This window comes from Xiphias gladius, chromosome 6 (assembly GCF_016859285.1).
Source record: "Xiphias gladius isolate SHS-SW01 ecotype Sanya breed wild chromosome 6, ASM1685928v1, whole genome shotgun sequence".
NCBI lineage: Eukaryota > Metazoa > Chordata > Actinopteri > Istiophoriformes > Xiphiidae > Xiphias > Xiphias gladius.
In genome coordinates, this window is record NC_053405.1 from 23,306,609 (window position 1) to 23,332,728 (window position 26,120).

The 26,120-nt window shown below is 43.5% G+C and overlaps 1 protein-coding gene across 4 annotated transcripts in view; it reads left to right on the forward strand.

Annotated features, from left to right (window-relative positions):
* Window positions 1-25,926, forward strand: part of lnx1 (ligand of numb-protein X 1) — a 60,652-nt gene extending 34,726 nt beyond the window's left edge. For 2 of the 4 annotated variants that reach the window (XM_040127827.1, XM_040127826.1), the window contains exons 3-11: window positions 13,912-14,165; window positions 16,270-16,425; window positions 18,556-18,764; window positions 18,853-19,281; window positions 20,519-20,653; window positions 22,395-22,572; window positions 23,580-23,826; window positions 24,532-24,690; window positions 24,905-25,926. In XM_040127827.1, coding sequence (XP_039983761.1) covers window positions 13,912-14,165; window positions 16,270-16,425; window positions 18,556-18,764; window positions 18,853-19,281; window positions 20,519-20,653; window positions 22,395-22,572; window positions 23,580-23,826; window positions 24,532-24,690; window positions 24,905-25,040 — 1,903 coding nt within the window. In that variant the 3' untranslated portion in view covers window positions 25,041-25,926. Of the gene's footprint in view, window positions 1-2,273; window positions 2,423-13,911; window positions 14,166-16,269; window positions 16,426-18,555; window positions 18,765-18,852; window positions 19,282-20,518; window positions 20,654-22,394; window positions 22,573-23,579; window positions 23,827-24,531; window positions 24,691-24,904 lie in introns of those variants that run through there. The other 2 variants (XM_040127828.1, XR_005707539.1) reach the window with 2 other exon arrangements.
* Window positions 25,927-26,120: the final 194 nt, after the last annotated feature.

Below are 26,120 nucleotides of genomic sequence, written 5' to 3' on the forward strand. Positions count from 1 at the left end.
TTATGTATGTTGTCGTTTAATTTGGCAGACTTGTTGGGTGACTAGCATATCGAACCATTTTGTGACCACCCATGTTGTGTGTGGAAGCATGTTTCTCCCCTTATTTATTCTTTTTTTTCCTTCAATTTGTCACCCATCTGTTGGTAAAGTATCTTGTATGTTAAAGTCGCTGAATTCAAAATGTGAGCTGATATCCACATTATCGAGATGCATGTATTTCTGAAATGCTTTTTATTGAAGAGTCTGTGAAATAATATCTTGTTTGATCTTAAACATGTGTATGTTGGCCTTCAGGTACACAACGGTAGGACACTACAGGGATGTGCCTGTTGTTCCAAGTAGGATTTCCTGTCTCAAGACGATGGTAACGCAAAATGGTTAACATGGCAATAAGGCCTTGAAAACAAACTACCACATCTCATCTGTGCCCAACATACATAGAAGTTTTAAGATATTTGTATGTGACACCACTCTTCCCTGCCATATAGTATCTTTCTGCAGATGTAGCTTTGTGCCCATGATGTCTGGCTATAACCCAGAATCTGGCATTGGGTCAGAAGTTTTAATGACTGAGACAGCCAACCATCTGGTCTGAGCTGATTTCATACTCATCCAAACACTCTTGACCTTTATTGGCCTCTGGGTGGAGAAATTGTTATTCTGGACACCTCAGCTGCAATCAAGAACAAAATCTAAACTATCTGATCGGTGGTATTTCTTGTCGGCTTTGTTACTTTGTCCTGTAAGGGCTTGCACAGAATTTAGCCAGAAGGTGCCTCCCAAAACACTCAGGTATTCTTTTTTTTACCACGCAGTTACATGTAGCTACATGTGCATGTATTGCTGTTGATCCTTAAAACAGGTTTTCTCCGCTTGGAATGCCTCTAAGTCTTACACTTTTTGTTTTAGTCAAGTTAATTTACTCAGAACTCCATGTGTACGTTTTACTGATGTTCTGCTTTGATCATGATGGTGTGTCTTTTTTATTCTTCTTGTTTTTTTGAAAATGTACTGTTTTCAAGTACACTTTTAAAGCCCACTGAGGAACTCTTCAAAGCTTGTGTGAATATTTGGAAAAGAAGAAAAAAGAGCGTTCCTAACAGTTACTATAATTATATTCTGTTATTTAACTGGCGCCAGTTACTTTTGTGTGTGACCCTGCTGCTTGTGTGTATGTTTGTATGAGAGATGCAGGCAGAGAGAGAGAGAAAGAAAGAGTTGAGACCACATTATGACCAAAAACAGTGTGGTTATGCTAACCTGTTTTTCTATACTACTGTATCTATCATTCTATACTACATACTAGTATACTAGACACTACCTGTTACTACAGGTGGTCGTGTTTCTGTTATTTAACCTACCCTCATTGATATAAATGGGCAGGCCAAAGTAATAGAAACACCTGTCGTGATAACTCAATACAATTCAACAGCACAGCAAACTGCAGCCTCCAAAACAATCATAAGGTTGAATTAACAGCTCCCTACTACAGTTTCAATAAAATCTCAACATTATAACCTTGATTGAAGGAGGATTTATTGCAGGACTACTGTATGAGACTGAATTAGCTTTTTAGCTAGGTGGACCTAATAAACTGCCAACTGAGTGTACAGAGTGACAAAGTCTGCGTTGGGGGGAGGTTGGGGTGGACAGATGGGCCGACAAAACACAGGACTGTCACACAGGAGGTCGCTGTTTGTTTCCCATGTGGAACCGATAGTAAGTGTTCTTTCTTTTACTTCTTTACTTCTTTGACCGTTCTAACTATGACGACAAAGGTCCTCTGACTTTGAGGAAGTACTTAATTTTAACTAAATCGTGATCTTTTCCTAAACCTAACCAAACCATGACAGTTCCACAACCTTAACCATGTGAAGGTCCAATACGCCTGCTGCTGGTGGATCCTATTCAATTTAGGGACAAATGACCTATGTGGTGATTTAGGTTGGAGGACTTGTTTACATACTACTTTGAACTCGCATCAGTATGAGCGACTGGCTGCTGTCAGTGGGAAATGAAAAGGATCATTGGTGTCATGATCCCAGCCCCGGTCTCATTAATGTGTACCAGTCTGCCCCTCTGTCCCCATCAGCCACAGTATCACTCCCTCAGGCCCCTCAACAGTCATTCCTCAGCCCTCAGACTTTCCCTCCTGTCCCAGTCACATGACCTTCCCCGCCCATTCGCACACGTGTTTCCAGTTTCCCAATTATCCAGCCAGTATATTTTAACCCGCCTCTTCCACCTGCAGACTGGCAGATCATAGTATGTCCTTCGTGCTGTTCATGCCTGGGACTCCAGTTTTTGCCACCTTATCTGTTATGTGCCTGCCTGCCTGTTTGCCTTACCTGCACCTACCTGCCTACCTGTCTGCATTTGGATCCTCCTGCCAGTGTTCCATACATCAGTTGTGACAAATGGGGTGAGAGTATGTGTATATGTGTGTATGTTATGATGGTTGTTTTTTTGATTGCGAGTTAATGTGCTAGAGTATGAAACGACCCCAGTGGGGCAGACTGGTTTTCTGTTCACAAACTGCATCCTGTCACAATCCAATTACATTTCCATTTCCTGCGTGCCCTGTGGTCTTGTTGCTGTGCGCACTGTTCAAATACTGCAGGACAACTTACGCCTCAGTATGCACGCATGCAAGCATTAACACACAAAGACGCACACACAGAGAAATTCAGCCTGTAACCACACTACCTCCATCCATGAAATATTCATTCAGTCAGGGTATTTACACCAGTTAAGTGTCTTTCTCAAGGGTAGTAGACGGCTCAGCGCAATGAAAATCGGATAACAGTTGGGGAAAAAAGGTAAGAAGATGGAAAACAAAGAAAGGAAAAGAAGAAAGCAAGTGAAAAGATGGAAATAAAGGTCACGAAAAGGAGAACGTTGTACGATGCTGAGATAAATTTGAGACGTGGGTATAAATAAAATTGGCTAAAATAAATACTGGAAAAGGGATCAAGGGTGACATTTGACAGGATGGAATGAAAATAGATTAGAGGTACTGCAGTGGTTCATATTCAAAGGAGTTTATCCACCATCTCTCCTTCCTGCTTTGTGTTTACTACAGAAAAAGACAGAGGGTTGGCAGTGCGAAGATAGATTAAAGAGACAGAAAATGATGAAAAAAAAAATCTTGAACACACCTCAAACAAACTCATTGTAATTAGCACCATTAATGTATTTTGCTTCTGTATTCAGAATCAAATCACACCTTCAAGTCTATGCCAGTTACCAACAGCCACCAACACCGAACACAGTCCATCAAAACACACCTCTCCCCCAGTCACTTCCCAGGTTCCCACAACCAATCGAAACAGGTAGTGATGAGAGAAAGGGTTTAACCTTTCTCCCTTTATCTTTCACTTTATTTTTGTATGTTATGAAATTGAATGAATGTGTAAATGAATGACTGATTGAGTAGTGAATAAAATGTGCATTTGGGCAGTGGTTCAGTAGAGACTTCTTCCAAATCTTGTTTTTTTTTTATTTTTTACCCATCTTTCCCTCTCATGTCACTCAGAATAACAAGCTTCCATCCCTGCAGAGAATATTGATTTGCCGGTGTGTTGTGGTCATGCTCTATCTTTTTTTTTTTTTTCTTTTTTCCAACACATGTAGGCAGATTCTTTTGAGCGATCAGACCAATCTGCAGCACAGGGGAGCAGTCCATCGTTGGAGAGGAGGGGTGAGGATTTGGAGGCAACATACCCCCCCCCAATCCTCCCCTTCACGGGCCAACGTATGTGCAGGCAGTGGGAGGTGAATGCAGAGGTTGCTCGTGTGTATGTGTGTGCATGTGTGTGTCTGAAGCTGTGCGTGTGTGTACGTGTGTTAAGAGGGCAGAGCCAATCAGAGCAGCACCAGGTACCCCCTCCCCCCCATGTCTTTGTTTGGTCTGCTCCATCTCCCCCCTCAGTGGTTTCTGCTGCAGTATAAGTCACAGCCTGCACTGTTCTCTCTGACATACACACACGCGCACCCACACACGCACACACCGAGGGAAACAGACATGCACACACACGTATACGAGCGCAAATCCTCTTACAACTCGCCAATGCCCAGAGCAGATTAAGGGGCAGCACATCTCAAATTGTATTCCAAATGTGCCACCTTTGCATGGGGCTCCTTCCTCTTCTTCTTGCACTTTCTCCTCTTCCTCCTGTGCCATAACGGGACTTCTCTGCAACTGCTTCTGCTGCTTCCTCCTCCTCCGCTCTCCGTCTTCAACATCTGGCAACTGGCCGGTTTGCCTCTGCAGCTGAGATGACCAGGCAGCCAGCCTGAAGCAGAAGAAGAAACTCACACAGACAGAGGTAGAGGTGGGGGGGGGAGGGCAGGGGAAGGCAAGAAAGAGGGTGAAAAGGTAGGAGGTGAAGGACTAATTCTGATCTGAGAGTGCCTCTGGAGAAGGAAGGCAGGCGAGGAGGGGGGTCAGCACGGCCAGGTTCGGAGAATTGGAGGTGGAGGGGGAGGAGGGGGAGGAGGGGGGGGTAGAAGAGGAGAGACCATCAGTGCCGAGAGGAGAGAAAGAGGGGAAAAGAGAGGTTAAAGAGCCGAGCGTTGACCATGAAGGCTCTGTTGCTGCTGGTCCTGCCCTGGCTCAGCCCGGCCAACTACACAGACAATTTGGGCAACCTGCACATCCTCTATTCTGAGCTGTGAGTACAACACTCAGCCTCCACCTGCATCCTCTCCCCAGCATCACCCCATCTCTCCCCACCATCAACAGTGCATGCAACTTTTCTTATTGTGCATGTCTTCCACTTTGATCAGCCATTTGTTTGTCTGCTCAGGCACTACATTCATGCATATTTGTGCGTGTGACTTCCTATATTTACATTTTGATCATGGCTTCATGAGTTGAAGTGTGCCTCTAAGTTGTGAAAATTGACGGAGAATTGCTTCCTGATGCTGCGGCCATTGGGTGCTGTGGCTCTGGGAAGCAGTAGAGCAAGCGGGTCGAGCTTTGTGATGTTCAGGACAGTTTGGATGCTCCAGAGCAGTACTGCAGCATGGCATCTCGCTCTCGCTCTCTCTCTCTCTTTCTGTCTGTTTCTCTCTTCAGCGACATGTGTGAGTGTGTCTGTATTGATTTGAGCAGAAATGTCAACATGCATTTGCACACGGTTATAACCTTTAAACACCGTGCATGCTTGAGTCTCACTGAGCATATGGACAGTTGTAACTACGGTGTGTGTTAGTGGAAAAGACTTTTACCTCAGCGTTAACAATTCAAAACTGGCTACTCTCAGATTGCATCTGTTCAATACACATTATACAATTTGTTATGTACACATAATCTGTATCATAATTAATATAAACAAAATCAACATCAGTACATAAAACAACACATAACATAAAGCCACACATGTCGGTGTACACTCTCATAACCTTCCCTTTTAATGAATATTTAATCAGTAGCAAACATAATATCATCATAAATAGGTCCAATGTGTTGTTAAATTTTAACACCATGGAAACAAACCTCTCATCTGTGTGTCAACACTAAGGATTATTTTCATTATTGACTGATCTGTCAACTATTTTTACAATTAATTTTAATCATTTAGTTTCAAAGATGGGGAAAATAGAATCCCCCATCACAATTTCACAGAGCTCACAGCATCCTCTTTATATTGCTTATTTTGTCCAACTAACTGTCCAAAGCCACATATATTCAGTTTACAGTGATGCGAAACAGAGAAAAGCAGCAAATCCTCCCATTTTTGAAGCCGAAATCAGGGAATGTTAGTGTTTTTGATTGAAAATTTGCTTAACGAATAATTGATTATCAAAATGGTTGTCAACTTATGGAATATGTGATGAATCATTTCATCAGAAATCAACAAAACAGCAGACAAAACATCACTTTCATCCTTTTACACTACACTATACCTCACACTGTATTTGCTCTTGGCTCCACTTCTTCTGAACTGTGTTTTCTGCTCTTTATTGGCCCCCAGACTCTCTTTGTGTGGTCGTTACTGTTAACTATAAGCAGCAGCTCCATGTCAAGCCAGGGCTTTCTCCTCCCTGAGCTGTGCTCTCACTCCCCTCTCCAGCCTGACGAAAATGTCCCATTATACCACATGAATACTTGGAACAATGGACAGCCTCGCAAATCCCCTCATTTCACTGTATGCTCTCTCCACCAAGTGGGGCATTAGCTCCTGCAGACACCAAGAGCCCATATTGGACAGCCATGGATGCCAAAGAGGAGAGGAGAGAAAGGGAAAGGGCAATGTAGGCAAATGAACTGAACAGGTTAGAGGAGAGGTAGCAGAGATGAAATACTCAGATTGAATGATATGTAGAAAGAATGGGAGGATGAGAAGGATGCAGCAAGAATGGAAATGAAGTGGATGAGCAGTATAGCAGAGAGGAGAGGAGCCAGGAGGGTATAAGGTCACTTCCTGTGCCTGCCTTCCATCTGGCCATAAGTAAGGCTGCCATGGCGATGACACCCAGAACGCACAGTACAGTATGTGGGTCGTTTCAATGAGGGGTTCCTTGTAAATAAAATGATCAGATTTGTCCCTGACAGTGACTAAACCCACTAAGTGAGAAATATTGATAGTTGGGCAGAGAGAGTGTGTTTCTGTGCTTGTGACAGTGAGGTCTTTTGCTGATTATGACATGACAGAAAGAGAAACCAGGAGCAGACAAACGCGGATGTGGTGTTTTTCTGCCTGGCTAGAGAGCAGTGGCACACCATTTGTCTTTATCCATGCTGTTGACAGGAGCAGCCCCCAGCTGACCACCGTCTCTGCCTGCCTCTATTTTTCCTGCTCCCTCTCTCCACTAATTTTTCTCCCTCAAATCTTATTTTTCTCGTCTTTCAATTCATGTGATTACTATAGCGAGCTTATTATAGGGAAAAATGAGAGTGGCTGCAATCTCCCTTCCTCACACATAAATACAGGTACACAGGCTTGTATACAGACTATAATGTCTGACACTTTACTCTTTCGGCACCAGCCATTACAAACGCAGTACTGGCACACACAGGAGAACACCTAGATTGGGATTTTTTACTCCTTACTTCCTAACACATGTACACACACACACACACACACACACACACAGACACCATTAGACCTTGGTTATTGCCTCCCCCAGCCCCTATGGCCTCCCCTGATAATCACAGTGCAGTCCTTTGGACAATTAATGATGAATCTATGTTCATTTCTGGGCCTGGGCTGAGATGTCTTAAACACCATGATTAGCTTAGCTTCCGTCCTTTCAGCCCTCATCGAGGAGGTGTTTGATCATCAAGAGGCGTGCGCAGTCTCAGTGCTCCGGACATCTTCAGCATGGACGCATCCTAACAGGATTAGCCACCCGCCTGCCACGCATTCGCTGATCTGAACAATACCAGTCATAAGTTTACACCAGGTCCATCTCAAGTCAAAGGCAGTGCACCATGCCATGCCCTCTTTGGCCTCGTAGTCGCTCCAAGTGTGGGGCAGCCTTCACTAATTAGACTTTTGTTTGGATTAAATATTAATCCCTGTTCTGTAGTGAGACTGCTTTCCCTGTCTCATTGTATCTGGCAGGCCAGAAATACAGGGAAGGCCGGGGGGAGAGTGGCTGAGATAAAAATCAGGCGAAAAGCCTACTTCCTACCCTCTTAAACAACTTGCACAGCTTTCGAAAGGAGATAACATAAAATCAGCTTAATTATTTCATTATGGGATTTACACTATGAAGCACATCCAGTGGCTCCAACATGGGAGCATTTTTATGCATGGGTAAACAAAAGGTCTACAAGGAACAGTAGTTTGAAACAGTGCATACTGCACCGCACAATCACACATGAAAGTACATGTGAACTTGTTCACAAACAAACAGATGAATGCATAAATTTCATATTATTCATTACGTTTCACAGAAAACAAATAGCAGGAAACATACCAATTTGTGATTGAAGTGTGCACAATGCATGTGTAAATACACAGTCACAAAAGAACAGATCAATTATGTATGTATTCATTTATTCATGAGATAAGTGAGTAGCAGGTCAAAGTGTTTACTTAAGCAGAGCCTTCCTCTCAGATGTGTTTCTGTTTAAGCTGAAAGACAGCACACTAGCAAGGTGAACAGGTGTTAGTCGTCATGCAGAGAGGGTTTAAAGACGGGACTGAGCTTTGTATGTTATGTTTTATAGTAAATGTGTTTTTACCAAAGCTAAATAAATTGTATTTGTTTCCGCAATGCAGTGCACTTTCATATCTGTGCTGAATCATTTACATCAAGTGCCCTACTTTATAAGCCATATCACTGGAGATAGATGTGTTGTGAAAATAGTTGTCTGTTAACTTTTGCCTCTGGCTGCCTTAAAGTCTGGCTGCTGTTTAGGGTCTTTGAGGCTTGACGTGTTTAACATGCAATATTTTCTACCGTCTCCTGTCTGCAGCAGGCTAATCTGCTGGAGGGGTTCCGTATGAGCGACCTTCAGAGCAGGGAGCCAGCAGGGTGTAACTGACAGCAGAGAGGAAAGCAGTGTGGAGTTAATCTCTCACGTGAACAGTGGCCTAGTGAGAGCCAGGGCTTTGGGTTGGGCTGACCAGTGCTGGCTGTGCTTCAGGAAGTTGTACCATGGCACGTGGAGGTACAGAAACCAGGACACTGCCAAGGGCTAGTGTGGCACAGAGTGAGAAATATAGGCTAAAGGTGCCAAGAGCAATGTGGGACAACAGCCTGGCGGGGATTCTCTGTGATCATGTACTGTAGCGTAGAGGGAATTACAGTTGGAATTGAGTTTTCTGCGCTTCAGTGGGAGAAATGTACACATAGTATTTCACTGCAGGGCTGGAAAACAGCCACTGTTGAGATGGACATATATGAGGTGCATTAGTAAGTTCACAAATCAGCTCTAGTACTTCCTGTGCTCTTCTCTGTTGACAAAGTAGTGTGAGATTGTCCTCTTGGTTGAAACCAGACACTGACACACTAAATGCTGCATAAATGTCCTTCCAACCTGATCATGGGGTCAGGACTCAACTGATGATCGTACATATTGATTGGCTGAAAAACCATGACTCAGAGTTTGGGGTGTTTCTAACAGGCTGACTCGGCTGAGGTCTGTGCTGGCTGGAAGGTCTCGTCTCGAACTCGTAAACCCACAGATGCATTAAGCATGCCAAACCTGCTGAGCCTGCCGCTGCACAGGAACACAAAGGAAAGCTCAAACACGGGATTTATGTGCCGTGTGGGCTGTTGTTCACAGTCCCTTTTGGTTTCTGTATGAATTTCTTCGTCAAAGGCTGTAAGCAGTCACACCCAACTAAACCTCGCCTCCTACGTCAATTTAGCAGATCTGTCTTAGGAAACAAGTTTAGCCCAAATTTCCTCCTAGAGCAGAGAGTGTCCCCTATAGCTGTGGTCTCACCCCCTATTCATGCGGCAGATGGGATTACCCCTCACAGCAGGCGGACCCAATCAACACACCAGCATATCCTCTGATTAACACTCCTGTGGTTTGTCATTAACTGGATTACTCTGTCTGTCTTTATGTCACTCTCTCCTCTCTCTATATATATATCTATCCATCATTCTGTCTTTTCCCTCCCAATCAAACTGTACTTTATGTGTTTGGCATGTGACTCAAGAGTGTGATAAAGGAGTAATTGATATACTAATCGAATCAAGGAGAAATGTTCAATTCAGTCCTTTATCAACATAAATTCAATTAATGGACAAAGCACCAGCAGTGTTGTTTAGCTACTTTGTGTATGTGCCTGTTCCGGGCCACAGGTGCTTCCCCAGAGTGCCGTTTTTTGTTGTGTTTTTTTACAGCTCAGACTGGTCTAAAGAGAGTTACTCCTTGATGACAAAAGCTGTATGAACAGACAGTTCTCTCTCAGGAGTTCCATGCTTGAATCAGCTCGATTAGAATAGAGTAAAGCCAGGGTCCATTAAACATTTCTCAGTTTTAATGATTTTTTTCTTAGCATTATTTGCCTAACTTTTGCATTGGGACACAGGCACTTGATGAAAGAAAATTAAAATGGCCTTTTTTAGCTCATAATGTGGCAGCAACGAGGATGTTTCTGTGCTGAAAACTAATAAATCAGAGTGACTAAGAAGTCATTGAATATTGCACCAACTGCGCCTGTGCTTTCCAATATCCATTAGTCCTCCGAGTATAAACTCAACGCACATTCTGTCACTTTTAAGATTCTCCCACATTCGTTTTTCTCACAAAAGAAAACCTCCCATATATTACACACTTGTATTCCACACATTCAGGATCATAGTGCAACTGAAGATTCTTTCGTTTTTCTCTCGGGCTCCGATATGTCAGGTGTTGCTGGTGTATTATCAAGAGCATCAGGAAGTTGTCTGAACTCGTCAGGAACAACTGCCTGCTGCTGCTTTTAGATTAATAAGGAAGCAAAGTCACTCAAACATACAGGTCAAAATACTGTTCCTCACAGATGACACTGTGTATAAACAGTGCTTTAGATTCCAAGCCATTCGCATGAGTACAGTGTGTTACAGGTCCGCAGCATGTGAAAATATGCCCCCAGACACAGCACAGTTTCTGTATCTGACTGTCTGACCTGGAATTATCACCTCAGCAGAGGTAATTTGGGCTGGATGCGGAGTGTGGCCCAACATGATTGTCTGTGGCAGTCAGGGAGCTGAGAGAGTATTTGGGTTAGTAAGGATAATCCACTCACCCCTAAAGAGGATTGGAGAATCTCGCAGGCTTTGATGAGTTGTGAGCTGGTGTTTATTTCACATCACAAGAACAAGGCTGTGTGCGTGTCACAGTCAGGACGCTTCGGCACGACCACCATGTCACTGAAAGCATCATGGGTAATTGTTATTGCGCTGGAAATAGTGGAGGAAAGAAAGGGGAGGAGGGAGAGGAGGGAGAGGTAAGAGTGCCGAGGATGTTTTTGTGCCTTCATTCCTTATCTCGCCACAGATCCCAGGGTATAGAGAGATAATGTGATAACTGAGGCTGTGCTGACCGAGACAAGGATACTGCGGTGCTAATGAGCATCCTCTGAGCTCAGTGATCATCCCCTGAAAAATGATGCTTCACGAGCAAAGGATAGCTTTGCATAAGCACTCAAACGTCCATCAATAAACACAAAAGAATGTTTGTTTGCGAGAGAGGGAAAAGAAGGAAGAATATAAGTAGTGGGAAAGTGTGTAAATGTGGATGTCCACGCAAGCACTTAACCTCTCCGGTGAGCAGACTTAACTGGCTCGCTTACCTAGGCTCTAAAGCTCCAAGCCCATCCTGGTGAGAAAGACAAGGGGTTTCTGTCATGTTTCCCTGCCTGTAACCTCAGACAGCACATACTTTATTCTTAAACATTAAAACTCAAACATTAAAGTCTAAGCAGCTGAGATGTGCCGACGGCTTTAAGCCAACTCTATGTGCTCCTATTATCTCTTAACGAGAAACGAAGCCTTTAATAAATCAGTCGCACGCTAAACAATGGCTGTGTTTTGCTGTCTCAGAGACTCTGTGTTGTGATGGCCTTTTGTTTCTGTGACTTATCAAAAACTACAACTCGTATCTGTTGTTCCTCATAGTGGGGCAGTTCTGAATGTATTTTTCTTCATCTTTTTACACACTCTAGAATCACAGTATATGTTATAGAAATGAAGCCCTTAAGATCCTCAATGGTCAGGCAGCCAATCCAAACCCAAATGCTTTGAGTAGTGTGCATTCATTAATGCTTGGACAGACATTTTTCTAAAATTTTGGGTGGTCTGTAAGATGGATGTCGCTGAATCAACCTCTATTCAACTGTATTTGCCCATCTCCACTGACTGAATGTGGTTTTCCATTTTCCACCATCCTCGGTGAAATGGGAATGTTGTCTAAGCCTTCAATTCCATATAGTCAGCGGACCAGTTTTGCCATTAAAGTCCCTATCAAAGGTGTGTGTCTGTGTGTAATATGTGTGTGTAGGGGAAAAAAAGGGAGCAAATGTTTTAGTCAGAAACTACAGTATAATCAGCGCTGCCAAATGGTACGCACAAAGGTATTTGTTCAGTGCAAAACTACTCTTTGCAACTAATAATTTTTGCAGCCACTTGAAGACAGTTGTGTTAGTACCAGTAGAGTTTCCAAGCTGCATTTGGCTTTAATTCTTCTAATTGATAGTGAGTGACGGGAGGAAAGCTTCTGCCCCCTCAAGACTGCAGCACTGCGCTCTCCTCTGCTGGCGATTGAAATATTGCCCTATTCAACCACTCCACTCAGTTAAGTGGTTATGTTGGTGCATGGACATGCTTGATAGCATTCAATTTACTAACTGAATGAAACGAGAATAACTCACAATGGCACTGCCCACACACAGGTACACAGATACACATGCAGAGGCACATGAACTGTAACGCAGTGTTATGTCACAGAGCCCACTGAGATCAATAGGTACTTCAGCTTTGTGTAATGCTGTATCTGGCATTCTGACTTGTGGCTACAAGTGAGATATAGAAGCCACTTTAGGATGAAATGATGTTCCCTATGAAATATGAAAAGAGTGCATGACCCACCTAGACAGCTCTTATTGAGACAAAATGATTCTAGTGATGTGGTGCCCTATGGGGACCAATGGCCTCCCTCAGCTCAAATGGCACACCAGCGTGTACTCTTATGTGGCTCTGCAATGATTGCCACTATTTTACCTTGCTGTTAGTTAACCTCTCCTTTTGGCTTAATATCCGTCATATACTGTAAGATTCAGTGGTACCCAGCCAATCTTACATCTTACGATACAGGATAATGGATGCTGCTCCTCTTGTTTTTCTGAGCTACTGTTGAAGCAGAGCCTGGGTTAGATCCAGCTCATTAAAACCCAGTTAATGTTTGCGCTGATGGCTCCGCAGAGACAGCCGGAGAGACAAGCCAGTGTTATTTCTGCCTCTGACGAAGCGTCAGCTCAAAGCCTTTATGGCTTACAGATGGAGGAAAATTCCACAACAACACAATACCCTGTTCTGTAGGGATATCTGTAATTGATACACAAACATTCCCAATTTAATATTGTCAGTATGAAAAGCCTTTTATGGCGTGTAGCGTAATTTGTGTATGAGTGTGTACACGGGTGTGTATCTCTGTATATGTGTAATGAGAGAGAGAGAGAGAGACTGCGTAAATGTGTTGGGGTTGTGGTGTTGACGGCAAGGAGACATCTGGAACTTAGGAATTAGATTTGATTTTGAGAACATTCAGACGATCTCTGTTTTATATTCAAATGTTGTGTCAGTTACCCACCCTCTCTCCCCTCTAATGAGTATTTTCTTACCTTTATATTCAATCATCTGTCGGGGATGCTCACACTCTCAGCCACAGAAAAAACCCGTCAAACATTCGATTCAGATATTGTCACAAAGGTGTATTTTTTTTTTTCTTTATGGGAATAAATGTGACATTCCTGATACATTCTCAGTGAGCTGCTGTGTGAATTTCAAGTGACAGCACCGGGACATATATTCTGTAAATAAGCCACAACATTTGCTGTTGTGGCTTATTTACAGGCTGCGTGGTATCTTAGAGTGGTTCTGTTTGAGTGTTAAGGTCAGATAAGCAGTGTTTGTGTGGGGCCGTCTGAAAACAGAAAACAGAGGTCAGCATGTAGAAAGCCTCAGGAGGGATGAGATGCTGAAATCTGCTCACATTAATCTTGAGAATGTGACCTTTTCCTTTGATCTTAACATGAATTTGTTGATTTTCACTCTACTGTGATAAGCGATGCTTTTTTTTGCTGTCATCACTGCATGTAGTTCATTATAGAATTTCAGAATGCTGTGTCAAATCATCAATGTCACCATTTCATCAACATGTCTGGTATTAGCATGCCAACTGTAAAGCATGCCAACTGTGTAATTCGAGTCTGAAACTGACCTTTTGATCCCTGTGTGCAGGTGTAAAGGGGCCTCTCATTATGGGCTCTCAGCAGACAGGAAACGACGCTCGCAGGAGGGCGAATGCACCGACAGCACATCAGAACTCACCATTGCAACGCTGCCCAACGACGGCCCCGCCTCTGCCGCTGTGGCCCTCCTGTCGGATGAGCCAGGTCTGGTCAACCCTGCCTTCGACCCCAGCATGGAGGACAACAGCCAGTCAGGCAGCACGACCAGCCTGGCCGCCCGCAGCAGCACCAAGAAGAGTGAGTGTGAGTGGGCGAGCGGATGTTTGTGTGTTTGTGTTTGTGTATGGTCATGTTCAATACCGCATGATACCCTGAAGTTATCTGAGAAGAGAGAGAGCTCTGGAGGGAGTGTGTGTTTGCCAGAATGACAGATTGAAAATCAATAGAGAGTAGAGAGCTTTCTAGTCACAGCTACATGGTCCCCCTAGTCAAAACTAGGGCCAGTGATGCCAGTATGTTCATACATACACTGATCAGCTACAACATTAAAACCAGGTACCGGTAACTGGTTTTAATGTTGTGGCTGATCGGTCTACACTTACACTTGCAGACTGATGACGTATAACCCAGCCACTCGTTTCAGCCTGGCAAATACAGTCTTTGTTTTCCCTAATTGTCTCTGATAGAAATCCTGTTAGCCAATTAGGTCTACTGCCTTGTTTGTTTCACCAATCCATAAAATCTCTCTTTGTGGAAAACAGAAGAGTAACAGAGGGAGAAAGTCACTGAGAGAGCAGGTACATTGTGCAGTCAAGGAGAAATGGAAGGAGAGGTAGGTTAAGTATAGCTGCAAGTCTATGTTAATGCCCAATGATGTGATCGCAGCTCTCCCTCCATTTCTCCCACCTGTGAAACCAGGAAGCAGTCATGAGTGATCCTCTCTGCGCCCCCGCCCATCCATCTCCAAAAACCCCTAATGTGAGCATACAGGCAGTGGGGACACCAAATGACGCTGCACCAGCACTTTAAGCCTGGCCGGCTGAGCGCCCACCACCACTACAAGCGCCACAACTGCTGAACAAGCTGTCAGCTCCAGAAGCGGCTGGCGCTTTTAAAGAATAATGTGGCTGTCAGGAGGCCTCGCATCTCCCTGGGCCCGCAGAGGGAGGGAGGGGTGCTGCGGAGGTTCGCTGCCCTGTGCTCAGTGCAGCCGGGCTGGGGCTGCTGCTTCTCCACTGCAACCTCCTGTAGTCTGTCTGTACTTTTCTGAGAAAAGCAAAGTACCAGACAAGAGTCTCTCTGGGAGCATCTCTTTTGGACATGGTCAGTAGAGTCCACAGTGTGTTACATCACTGCTGTGGTTATGCAACCATGTAACTATGCTCAGCAATGATTGAGTTTTTTAATTTAACAGCCTCCGGTTGAAAACAGCCCCTCGATCATCAAAAAAAGCTGCATTATTTGGGCTCAACAAATAAACTTTAAATGAAAAGGCTGGAGTGTCTCCGCATTCATTTCAGTGAGACCACTGCGGTGACAGAGGGCTCCAGCACAAGAAAGCTAAAGGACTATCTGGCAAAAAAGCTGAACCTGACTCAACTTGTTTCCTTAAAGGTCCCCTGTGGAGTTTTCTTGTGACAAACAAAAGTTAAGTTTACATTCTCTGTTTCTACCAAATCGCATTGTGAGTTTCCCTGAGGTCTAACAAAAGAACGGGAATTGTGAATTATAAATTCATTGTTTCCTTTATCAGTTACATTCATTTAGGCTGATGACTCATGTTACCTTGCATAAAATGATGCTGATGATTTCCACACATTGAGGTATACATATTTAAAATTTGCTAAAAAGAGAGCACTTTTACCGGATTGGTACTCGGTATTGTCAGATATGCTGAGTTTAGGTATTGGGAATCAGTATCATGGGAAAAATAATCAGCTCCTACCCTACTCAAGTACCTTTTAGTGCAATGCAAATTCATCCAGCAATAAACTGTATTAGCCAATCATACTTGGTAACAGTGAGTAATTCTACTGTTTATCTCACTGACGTCAAGTTGAGGGGGAAAAAGACTTACCAGAGTTGTAACATCTTGTGTCATAGTATTACAAAACAATGAGCAATGTTTTGGGATCCAGTGAACCTTAAAACTCGTGTTTATGTTATTCAAACTGGGCCTCTTTGATCATACGGTTATTTAATCTTCTTACCTGCACCTACAGCAACCCACCAACACAGTTCTTTTCGTGTTTTTTTTTTTTTATGCACTTCTATTTTCAGTCTAAATGGTCACTAAAGCCTGAAAAGGCATTTGATTGGCTGTGAGGAGGCAGATTCAGACATGTCCGGGCATGTTCAGGGTGAGGTAATCTATAAAGTGCCTCTCTTTCTCCCGTCTGCTTTGCAGTCAGAAATTTTGACCGCTCTTCCGTGAGGAGCCGCTCCTTCAGGAGGTTGAACCGGGCATTTAGTGTCCTGCGGAGGACCAAGAGTGGCAACGCAGTGAGCAATGAGACATCTGAAGAGAGAGACAATGCCCGGAATTCCACTGTACCTCAGGAAGGTATGGATCAAGGTCTATATGTCTCTCTCTGTCTTTTTTTAAGGTGTATATTTTTGTGCTTGTACGTTTTGTTTTGTGTCCTGATTGTATGACGTCACTGCTGTGTCTGCACTTTACAGTTCTCTGAGGACAGTGCTCAACATGCTTGCGTGTTTCCCAATGTGTGCATACAGCCGAGGGTGACACGGCTGGGAGCCCACAGTGTAACTGTAGCATATGTTTCTTTAATAATTCAGCTGCAGATTGCATAAGTCAACCGGTGCATCAATAGAGACGCATCAGGAGGGAGAGTGGTAGCCTCAGGCACTCTGGACAGGGATGGGATACAGGGGGTCACTGGAGACAAGGCTGATGACATCCTCCCTCCCCTCCCCTCTCCACCTCTTGTTCTTTTCCTCTCCTATCTCATCCTTCTTCTCGCAGTCTTCTCCTACTCCACCTCTCTCTCTCCCTTGTATCCCCTCCTCCTCTCCTTCTCCCTCTAACACAGACAGGGTCAACAGGTTTGCACCAAGTTGATGGAGTAGCCTCCAGGGACAGCAGTGTTCTTGACATGGTAGATCCATAAGATGTTATGTAGAAAAGAAGATGTGCTCAAGAGGTATTTAATGTAATATCCACAGCACGAGCCTTGGTATGGTAAAGTAGAGGGGGACATATAGCCAAGTATAAGAGAGCTTGATTTTGGGGTAGAACTGCAGTTTGCAATGTGGTATTGCCTAAGAATGAAGGGTGACGAATGATCAGCGACTAGACTATTCTCTGAGGCTATCACTGTGGATGTTGAGAGAATAGTTTAAATATTCATTGGCAGCCACTGGAGAGACAAAGATAGACAGAGGATGGAGAGTTAAGCAATGATAGTTCCACACAGAAAAAAATAGAGGGAAGAGCAGATACAGGAAAAAAAACAATAGAGATAAGTAAACAAATGGCATAGTAATGTCCCCATGGATGGAGAGGTGGGTGAAAATAAAGAAAAATGACAGAATGAAGAGAGACAGAGGTTGAAAGGGTGTGTGATGGAGAGATGGAAAGGTTACATAATAGCTGCAGGTCTCTGTGTTAATGTGCTCTCCACCCTTGGAGCAATCTGCTGTGATAAAGAGAAAATATTGACTTTGGAGAAAGTGCAATTTGAGTAGAACAAGCGACTGAATCTACAGAGCAACAGACTCAGAGGGGGACAGCCCGCTGAGGAATAAGGAGAGTGAGACATTTTTCATAACCAAAAAAAACAAAAAAAAGGGAATAAGACGAAATAAATCTTCTCTGTCATGTACTGGCCAAGGCTGTTGGCCAAAATAGTCACAAAACATCCCCACCCACCTCCACATGGTCAAGTCCAGGATGTGTCATTCTCCTGGTAAGTGGAATTCACCACTAGGCATGAGGGGAGATGAACTTGCACAATAGAATCTGAAAAAACTAGCAGAAAAGTAAATTTTTCTCAGAAATATTAAGATTTTCAATCAGGTTTGTGTATTATTATTCGGCCAAGTAAAGTCTTGCATTTATGGTTATGGCAGAGTCCTGTGAATTGATTGAGCTGACTGAGTTTTGCAGTGAAACAAAAATTGCTTCAAATGCAAATTGAAAGTTTTGATGTCATAGTTTTGTTACATCGATTGAGTTATCTTGAGCAGATTTCTTTTACTTGTTTCAAGAAAAACGAGAAAATACACGCTTCTTCAATGAACATTTTCACAGTGCATTGGTTGGACAATTCAAAAAGCTTGTGTGTGTTACAGCTTTTCTTACATCCTTTCCCAAGTAATAACTTTGTGGAAATTTCAAACTGAGGGTTTTCCCAAGCATACTTGCTACAGATGTATGTGACTAATGATACAAACATCAAGCAGGATAATCGGCCAAATAAATTTTCCCTCTTGGCTTGTACAAGTTTGTTTTACTAACCTGAGGGAGTAGAGACAGCTGGTTCCACTGCTCAGCCTCACCAACACGGTCTACCGCTGTTTCTCTCTCGATGTCTCTCTTTCCCTCCGCAAGGCTCTCTTTCTCCCACTTCCTCTTCTGTTTTATTTGGCTGTTCCTCAAATTTGCTTTGTCTTATCCTTGTGCAGTAGAACTAAAATCAGCCTTTTCCTTCCCTCCCATCTTCTTCTTTAGTGCTGGCTCTTCCTCAGCTCCATCACCTGATTCCTGATGGTGAAGTTACCAGTATTAAGATCACGCGGGTGGATCCCTCAGAACCGCTGGCCATCACCATTGTCGGCGGCAATGAGACACCCTTGGTTCGCATCCTCATCCAGGATATCTACAGAGAAGGTGTCATTGCACGGGATGGACGCTTGCTGCCTGGGGACATGATCCTGAAGGTACCATGGAAACAATTACAGTAGTATCCCATGTTAATAAGAAGTAATCAAAGTTATAATTTCATTTCCATCTCTGCTTTACTCTCAGGTAAATGGCATTGACATTAGCAACGTACCCCATTGCTACGCCATGGCGACCCTTAAACAGCCGTGCCAACTCCTCCGACTAACCGTGCTGAGGGAACAGCGCCATCGCTACCGCTCACACTCGCATGGCCACCCACATGGCTACGGGCACAGCCATGACGGCGCTGGGGGCCACGCATCTCACGGCCTAGCACACCATCCCTTGAGGGATGACAGCATCCACGTGGTCTTGAATAAAAGCACTCCAGAAGAGCAGCTGGGCATTAAGCTAGTGAGGCGGCCAGAGGAACATGGAGTCTATATCTTTCACCTGCTGGAGGGAGGCCTGGCAGCTCGTGATGGACAGTTGTGTGTTGGTGACCGCGTGCTGGCCATCAATGGGCACGATCTACGTTATGGAGCACCAGAACACGCTGCTTTGCTTATCCAGGTCAGTCAGGAGGGGTTAAGGGAAAGTCTGTAGGTTTTTCTATAAATGAATCGATTTAACTAAGACAGCAGGTCTTAGCATTTTACATAAAGTTCATAGTTATGACACTCACATTAGTCCACGTCATTACAGACCATAAACAACTGGGCTCTGTTCTTACTCAGGGTCTCTGAGGTATTAAAGATAATTGTGGTGATTCAGGCTAATTGTGTTGTACTGTGCTGTTGTGTCTGCACTCACTGCAGTTAATAGTATTTAATTGTGGTGATTCCCTGATGGACCGGGCTATGCAGCTGCCTCTCGTTCCTGGTTGATGCCAGTCAATGGTGGTGTGTTTGTTGTTAATAATGGTTAATTGCAGCATGTTTGTGGCTGAGTGTGCAGGGTCTCTGGGCCCGGAGTTCCTGTGTGAGCAGTCTGACTGGCTCTTCTGGGTCTCTGTGGAGCCAAGATGGCCTCTCAGAGCGGGCACGTTCTGTCAGAGATTAAGAACTGGCAGGGAAGAAATTAAATTAGTCCAACTAAGACAATAATGGGCTGGACGGGCTAATTCAGAAGTCAGCTCTGTGCTACAAAGACCAGGGGAAATCTCAGAGGAATGAGAGAAGGGTGGAGAGGGAAGCAGCCAGCCAGTGTGTGTGTCTACTGGACCACTTTCCTTCAAATATGTGAATGAAAGCTGGACTTGCAGTTCAGTAGTAGGACTCTGAATTGCAAAATAGGTTACTAATACGTGGCAGTGAATTTAAACTGTAACTGACCATGGGTTTCTTGCAAATTTCTTCTTAAAGTTTCACCCCAATTGGAAAAAAAAAGTCAAAATATTTTCACACTTACTGTATGTCCAGTGGTATCTAGATATCCAGATAGTCTTGGTTTTATTTGTCCAGATTTTTGAGATTTCTGCCTTGAAATCTTTGATGGAGGTGAAAGAAATTCCAGCTCTGATGCTCCAGTGACCAATTTTCAAGGAGTAGTTAGATGTTTTTGAGAAAACTGATATCACTCTTTCACTAAATCTTCAGGTGGTTATCTTAGCTTAGCATAAAGACTGGAAATGGGGAATCAGCTAGCCTGGAACTGTCTGAAGATAAAAAAAATAGTTATACTGGCTGCTCGCTGTAGCCTTATATTTACCATGCAGACATAAGAGTGGTGAACCTTAAAAAGTGTGTGTTGCCTCAGTATCATTTGCAACTCATGTCTAAACTTTCTGTTGTCTCTTAATGATCTCTAGGCAAGCGAGGAGCGTGTCCACTTCATAGTGTCTCGTCAGATCTGCCTTCCTACCCCAGACATCTTACAAGAAGCTCCGTGGGGCATGGATGGTCCCCCACCTTATTCCCCTGTGGATATAGAACAAACACTGCTGGTGAGCGGCACGTACAGATACATATACAAGAGACAAGAAGAGTACCAATACACAGTGAAGAGCTTTGTTCCATCGTCTCCCCTTCCCGTGATAAATATTCCCTTTCAGATGCAAATGATCCATGGAGGTATTATTCTCCCATCAAAGATCAGCATGTCATTCAAGCAGTACAGTGGACAGTCCAGTCCTCTCACAGAGCTGTTGCATTTGCATCAGCCATCTTTTTTTTCACCACACAGAAAAAAACATCCCATGGCCCTGCAGGATTTAGAGTATCTTTGCCATCCTTCATCAATAGCTTTTCCCCAGCCAGTGAGGTTAGCTTCTGTATATCACTGTCCCTAAATATGCATTACCAGTCTTGCGTCCGTTCGGTCAATACGACGCTACAGCCAGCAACTGGTTACTTTAGCTCAGCGTGGGGACAAGAGAGAGGGGAAAAATCGCTCCGTCCAAAAATAACAAAATGCCACCTCTAAAGCGCACTAAATAAAACTTTAATTAAAAGTTACTTTGCCATGCCAAGAAATAGTCCAACCATAGCTTGTCGTTTACACTTCAGTCTTTGTATGGGTTAAACAAACGAGATATAATGTGTCACTGTAATTAGTGAGCTTTAATGGATTCGGTAGGCAAATTTCATTACTTTTGGATAGAGAGATTAAAAGAGTCTCTATTATGACTGAAAGTACCCATTTTGAAAATGTTTGCAAAAACCCTACTTCGGACTAGTCTGTCTTTGTTCCTCATGAAGGTATACATATTTACATACATAGTACACCACACAATAACGTACGGCACACAACTTACACAACCTACTGCATATTGTGCAGGAAGGCATTAAGTGTGGACAATGTGCACACAGTAATACCCAGTGCCATGCCCTGGGGTCAGTCATGTGATTGATCTCCTCCTGCAAGCGCCGCAGAAATGTGTGAATGCAGCACATTAGCAAAGCAGCACAAGCTACATCCCATCAACCTCAATGTGTCCATGTGTTATTCATTACTACTCTACTCTCCCTCACCCTCCCCCCTCTGAGTTCCCATAAATAAAAAACTCACTATATCCCACGCAGCCTCATACACCAAACCAAATTGCGCATGATGACATCTAGGAATTAATCAGTTTCTTTATATCAAACATGGACACAGAATGAAGAGGCTCTTGAGTCACCTGATGTCTCGCCCTTATAACCATCATATTATTCATAACCAGTTGTGCTAATGAGGTTGTTCATTAATTAGCAAATATGTCTGTCATTAGACTCTTGTTCCCATAGCATAACATGGGTGGTTTTCGCTTACCAATAAGGGAATCGGTCGCAGAGAAAACAGTCCTTATTAATGTGCAAATGTCCTGCTCCAGAATCTAATTAGTTTGTGTAGTCTATAGAAGGTGCCCTTGGTATAACAGTTGAGCTCATGTCATGCGGTCTTGATTTATAATGTTTTTAAGAATATGAATACACAAAGAAAAACGTCACTATGTCAACACCAGTTATGAATGTCATGCACGTCTTTATGTACATTACCATCACGGTGGGGCATAAACACAGTTCATGGTATTGGAGCAAAAACAGCCGTGTTGCTTTTAAAATTCAACTCAATTAAATTGTATTTATATAGCACCAAATCATAACATACATTATCTCAAGGCCCTTTACAGAGTAAGGTCAAGACCTTACAATATTATAGTGTTTGTAAGGGCCATTACTAATTTGCCCCTATCCCCTGTGAAGGACTCTTGTCAGAAGCCTGCATGCTACGAGAAGACAGTTACTCTGACTAAGGAACCGTATGACTCCCTGGGTATGACGGTGGCAGGGGGCATGTCCAGCCGAGGGTGGGACCTCCCCATCTATGTCACAAACGTGGACCCTGATGGAGTGGTGGGACAGGAGGGCTCCATTCGCAAAGGTAAAATGAATTACAAAATGAACATCTTATTGTCTCTTTTTATTAAACACCGTGCACACTCAATCCTGTAATCATCAGAATATTACTCATATTTGCTATTACAAGGAATGTCATGTTCAGTGCTCTTATTCATATAATTAGTTAATTTAGTGAATAGAGTATTTTCTTTTGTGAGGTTGTCATTGAGTGTTGTTGGAGCTCACATAGTGGCGGGCAGACTGTCATGGATTTGGCTTTGGTGATGAATACTTAAACGGAAGGGGTGATTGATGAACACTTAAAACTTGTGTTTCATTATGAGGGTTATTCCTCCAGCGGAAAATTCAGTGGTGCTGTTCTGGTTCAGTGCTCTACAAATTGGCTCTAACACACTTTACAAACAAACATTAGCATAGCAGTGTTCAGGACTTATTGTGTTCCAGAGAATTTGTGGAGTACTTAATTATTTCGTTATATGAAACCAACAGCCGATTGCAGCATATCCATCTTAAAACATAACCATATTAACCCCACCTGAGGATATCTTTATAAGAGGAATTAGAGAAATGTTGTGATAGAGCGTAACAGTAGGATAAAGACTAAATAAAAATATAACTAAACTGAGTCTGTTTGTCCTGTGGATGGTTCAAGGTGCACAGTATTATATTGGTATGGGACATAGCTGCAGCAGCTGTCTCTGTTTGTGTGGATATGAAGCATGTTTGTGGATTGTAATAGTCTATTCATTTGTATTTCCATATGCTTGCAGGGCAAACTGTCCTTTGAATTGCTTACTAGCAAGCTGGACCGTGCAGTCTGTTTTTCTTTGTCCCACTTTCATCACTGGGTGGCCTTTTAAAGCACAGGTGGCGTTTGGTGTCCATCCTTTTGTGTTCAAGAAAGGAGGCTGTTGAATATTAAATAGGCAGATGATGAGTCCTTGTCCTGTGAAGTAATTTGAAAAACTATTATCCTAGCAGCAAACCTGGGTGGATGATGAGCTGTGCTGTCCACCTCCTCCCCCGCAGGTGACATCTTGCTAAACGTGAACGGGTTGGATTTGACGGGGGTGACGCGAGGGGAGGCTGTGGCCAACTTGAAAAACACCTCCTCTCCCGTTGTGCTCAAGGTCCTGGAGATGCGCTCTCCCGAAGAAAGTCTGCAAGAATGCACACTGCCGCCCTGTCTCACACCCTCACCCACAAATAACACCAAAAGTCCACTGCCTAATGACGATTACTCCCCACTGTGGGTGTCATGGCTGCAGCTACCCAGGTAAGGACCCCTTGGTTTCCCTGTATCCACTCCAAATACATTTTTATTCTTTTTCTACTACTTTTTCTGTGCTCAGTATAATTTACATCCCCCACACTGGTCCCCCTGACCTCAGCCAGCTGGTGCCAACCGAATATTTGACAGAGCCAGCTGGGAGAGAATGCTCATTATACTTTCAAAACACTTTTTGAAAACAGTTTTAAGCTTAAATATTCACCGCTATTATATCACTCTCTCACTTTCTCTCAGCTTTAAACATATGAATTTATCTTACTACAATGTGCTGTCAGGAAGACAGTGGTATGCTGACACCAAAAAAACACCTGCTGCTCCTGCTTAAAGTGAAATAAAAATGTGTTTCTCCTCGAATGGTGAATTGATTAGGAGTCAAAACTAAGTACTGAGCCGCCATGGGAATGTAGTCCAGCCCAGTGGTGCAACTAAAAGGATTGGAATTTAATTTTCACTCAGCGCTGGGATATCTGTATGAGACTGATATAGAACTTCCACTATTCTCATTGGATCACTTCTTCCAGGAGGAAGTCACACCTTCATTCAAAGCGCTGCCAGGCCTTTGTCTTCTGAGCATAGCTGGTTTCAGCAATCTAGCTACACCACACATACTCAGTATGGACATAAAGTATATATGATTTAAAGATGAAGTTGAGAGATTAGTGTTTTTAATCTCCCTCTTGGCACATGCAGGCATCTCTACTGCTGCAAAGACATCGTGCTGCGGCGGAGCACTTCGGGCAGCCTGGGCTTCAGTATCGTGGGAGGTCAGGAGGAGGTCAACTGCAATCAGTCTTTTTTTATCCGCTCCATCGTGGAGGGGACACCAGCCTACAATGATGGAAGGATAAGGTATTCAGCCTATATTACTTATTTCCCATGAGCAAAATGATGTAGATCATCTCCAACAAAAAATGCAATCGCAAGAAGCAGTACTGTTTTTGAAATTTTTAGTTTATATCCATCAAATCATTTCTTGGTACTCCACGTTGCCCTCGTGACCCCTGCAAATTTACATAATCCTAGGTTAAGCATACTTTTTCAATGGGCATCTCTCTCTGTGTAGGTGTGGGGACATCTTGCTTGAGGTGAATGGGAAGAGTACATGGGGTATGACCCACACAGCATTGGTGCGCCTTCTGAAAGAGCTGCGGGGCAGAATCACCCTGACCATCGTCTCCTGGCCAGGCAGCCTGCTGTAGTGGTGCTCCAAGCCATCCGCTGCTTCAGTGGCACTGACTGAAGAACGTGGAAGGCAGGGCTTTTTGACTGGTTGACCACCCTAAGCTTGCTGTGTGGGAGAAGCTTAGAATAGTGCTGTAGCTATATGGATATCTCGCTTCTGATGGACAGCCGAGACTTTGCCAGGAGTTTGAAGAGGGACAAACAAAAGACTGGATTGTTACCAGAAGTTAACTTGCCCCTCCAAGAACGCGGAAGTGGGAGAATCCAGCCCTGAGCCGTCTTTAACTTTGATGTTGGACATTATCTGTTTAGAGGACAGGGTCATCTCTGGCACAGCATCCAGTGAGGCGGGTGGGTGGATTGAGAGGAGACACAACACGTTGCCAATTCCAGTATATTATATATATTAGGGTATGCGTTAAGTTGGACTCACATTTCTTTACTGTAAATGTTGGGTGTCTAAGTATTGATCCAAGCACTTGTGATATGTTTCTTTTGTTTGTTTGTGGTATGGCCTTTAAATATAGGCTCCATTCTGTTTGTACTGACAGTGGTTGTCATCTTCATCTATCGACCTGAGGACACGTTGCCAAGTAGTAGTCTGTGTTGAGGTTTTTTTCTTTTATTTCAGAAGCTATGGCTAAATTATCAAACCACTGGCAAGGAGAGTATATTAAAAAACAAAGGATCAATGTGTTCATAACATGTTAAAAAATAATATTTAATTAAGGTGACATTGTGGAGGCCTTACTAATTTTCTTACTTTTAAGAAAAAAACTGACTTGGTTTCTGTGTATCAGTGGATGGTCTGGGGCCCGTCTACTGTGGTTCTGTCTGTCACACTTCGGCCTGTGTAGTATATCTGATGGTATATTTGGTTAAATGATCAATAAAGTCATTGAAAAAGAGAGCTCTGAGAGAAAATCTGTTTACAGCACAGTTCACTGAGATTCACACAGCTTCATCCAAAAGCCTTACTTCAACTCAACAAAAACAACACTAAGAGCTATTACAACACATGCACACTGTACACAATATATAATTATCTTTAGTTTCTCTAATAAATTAAATACATTCTGTAATTTAGTTGAGGAGCA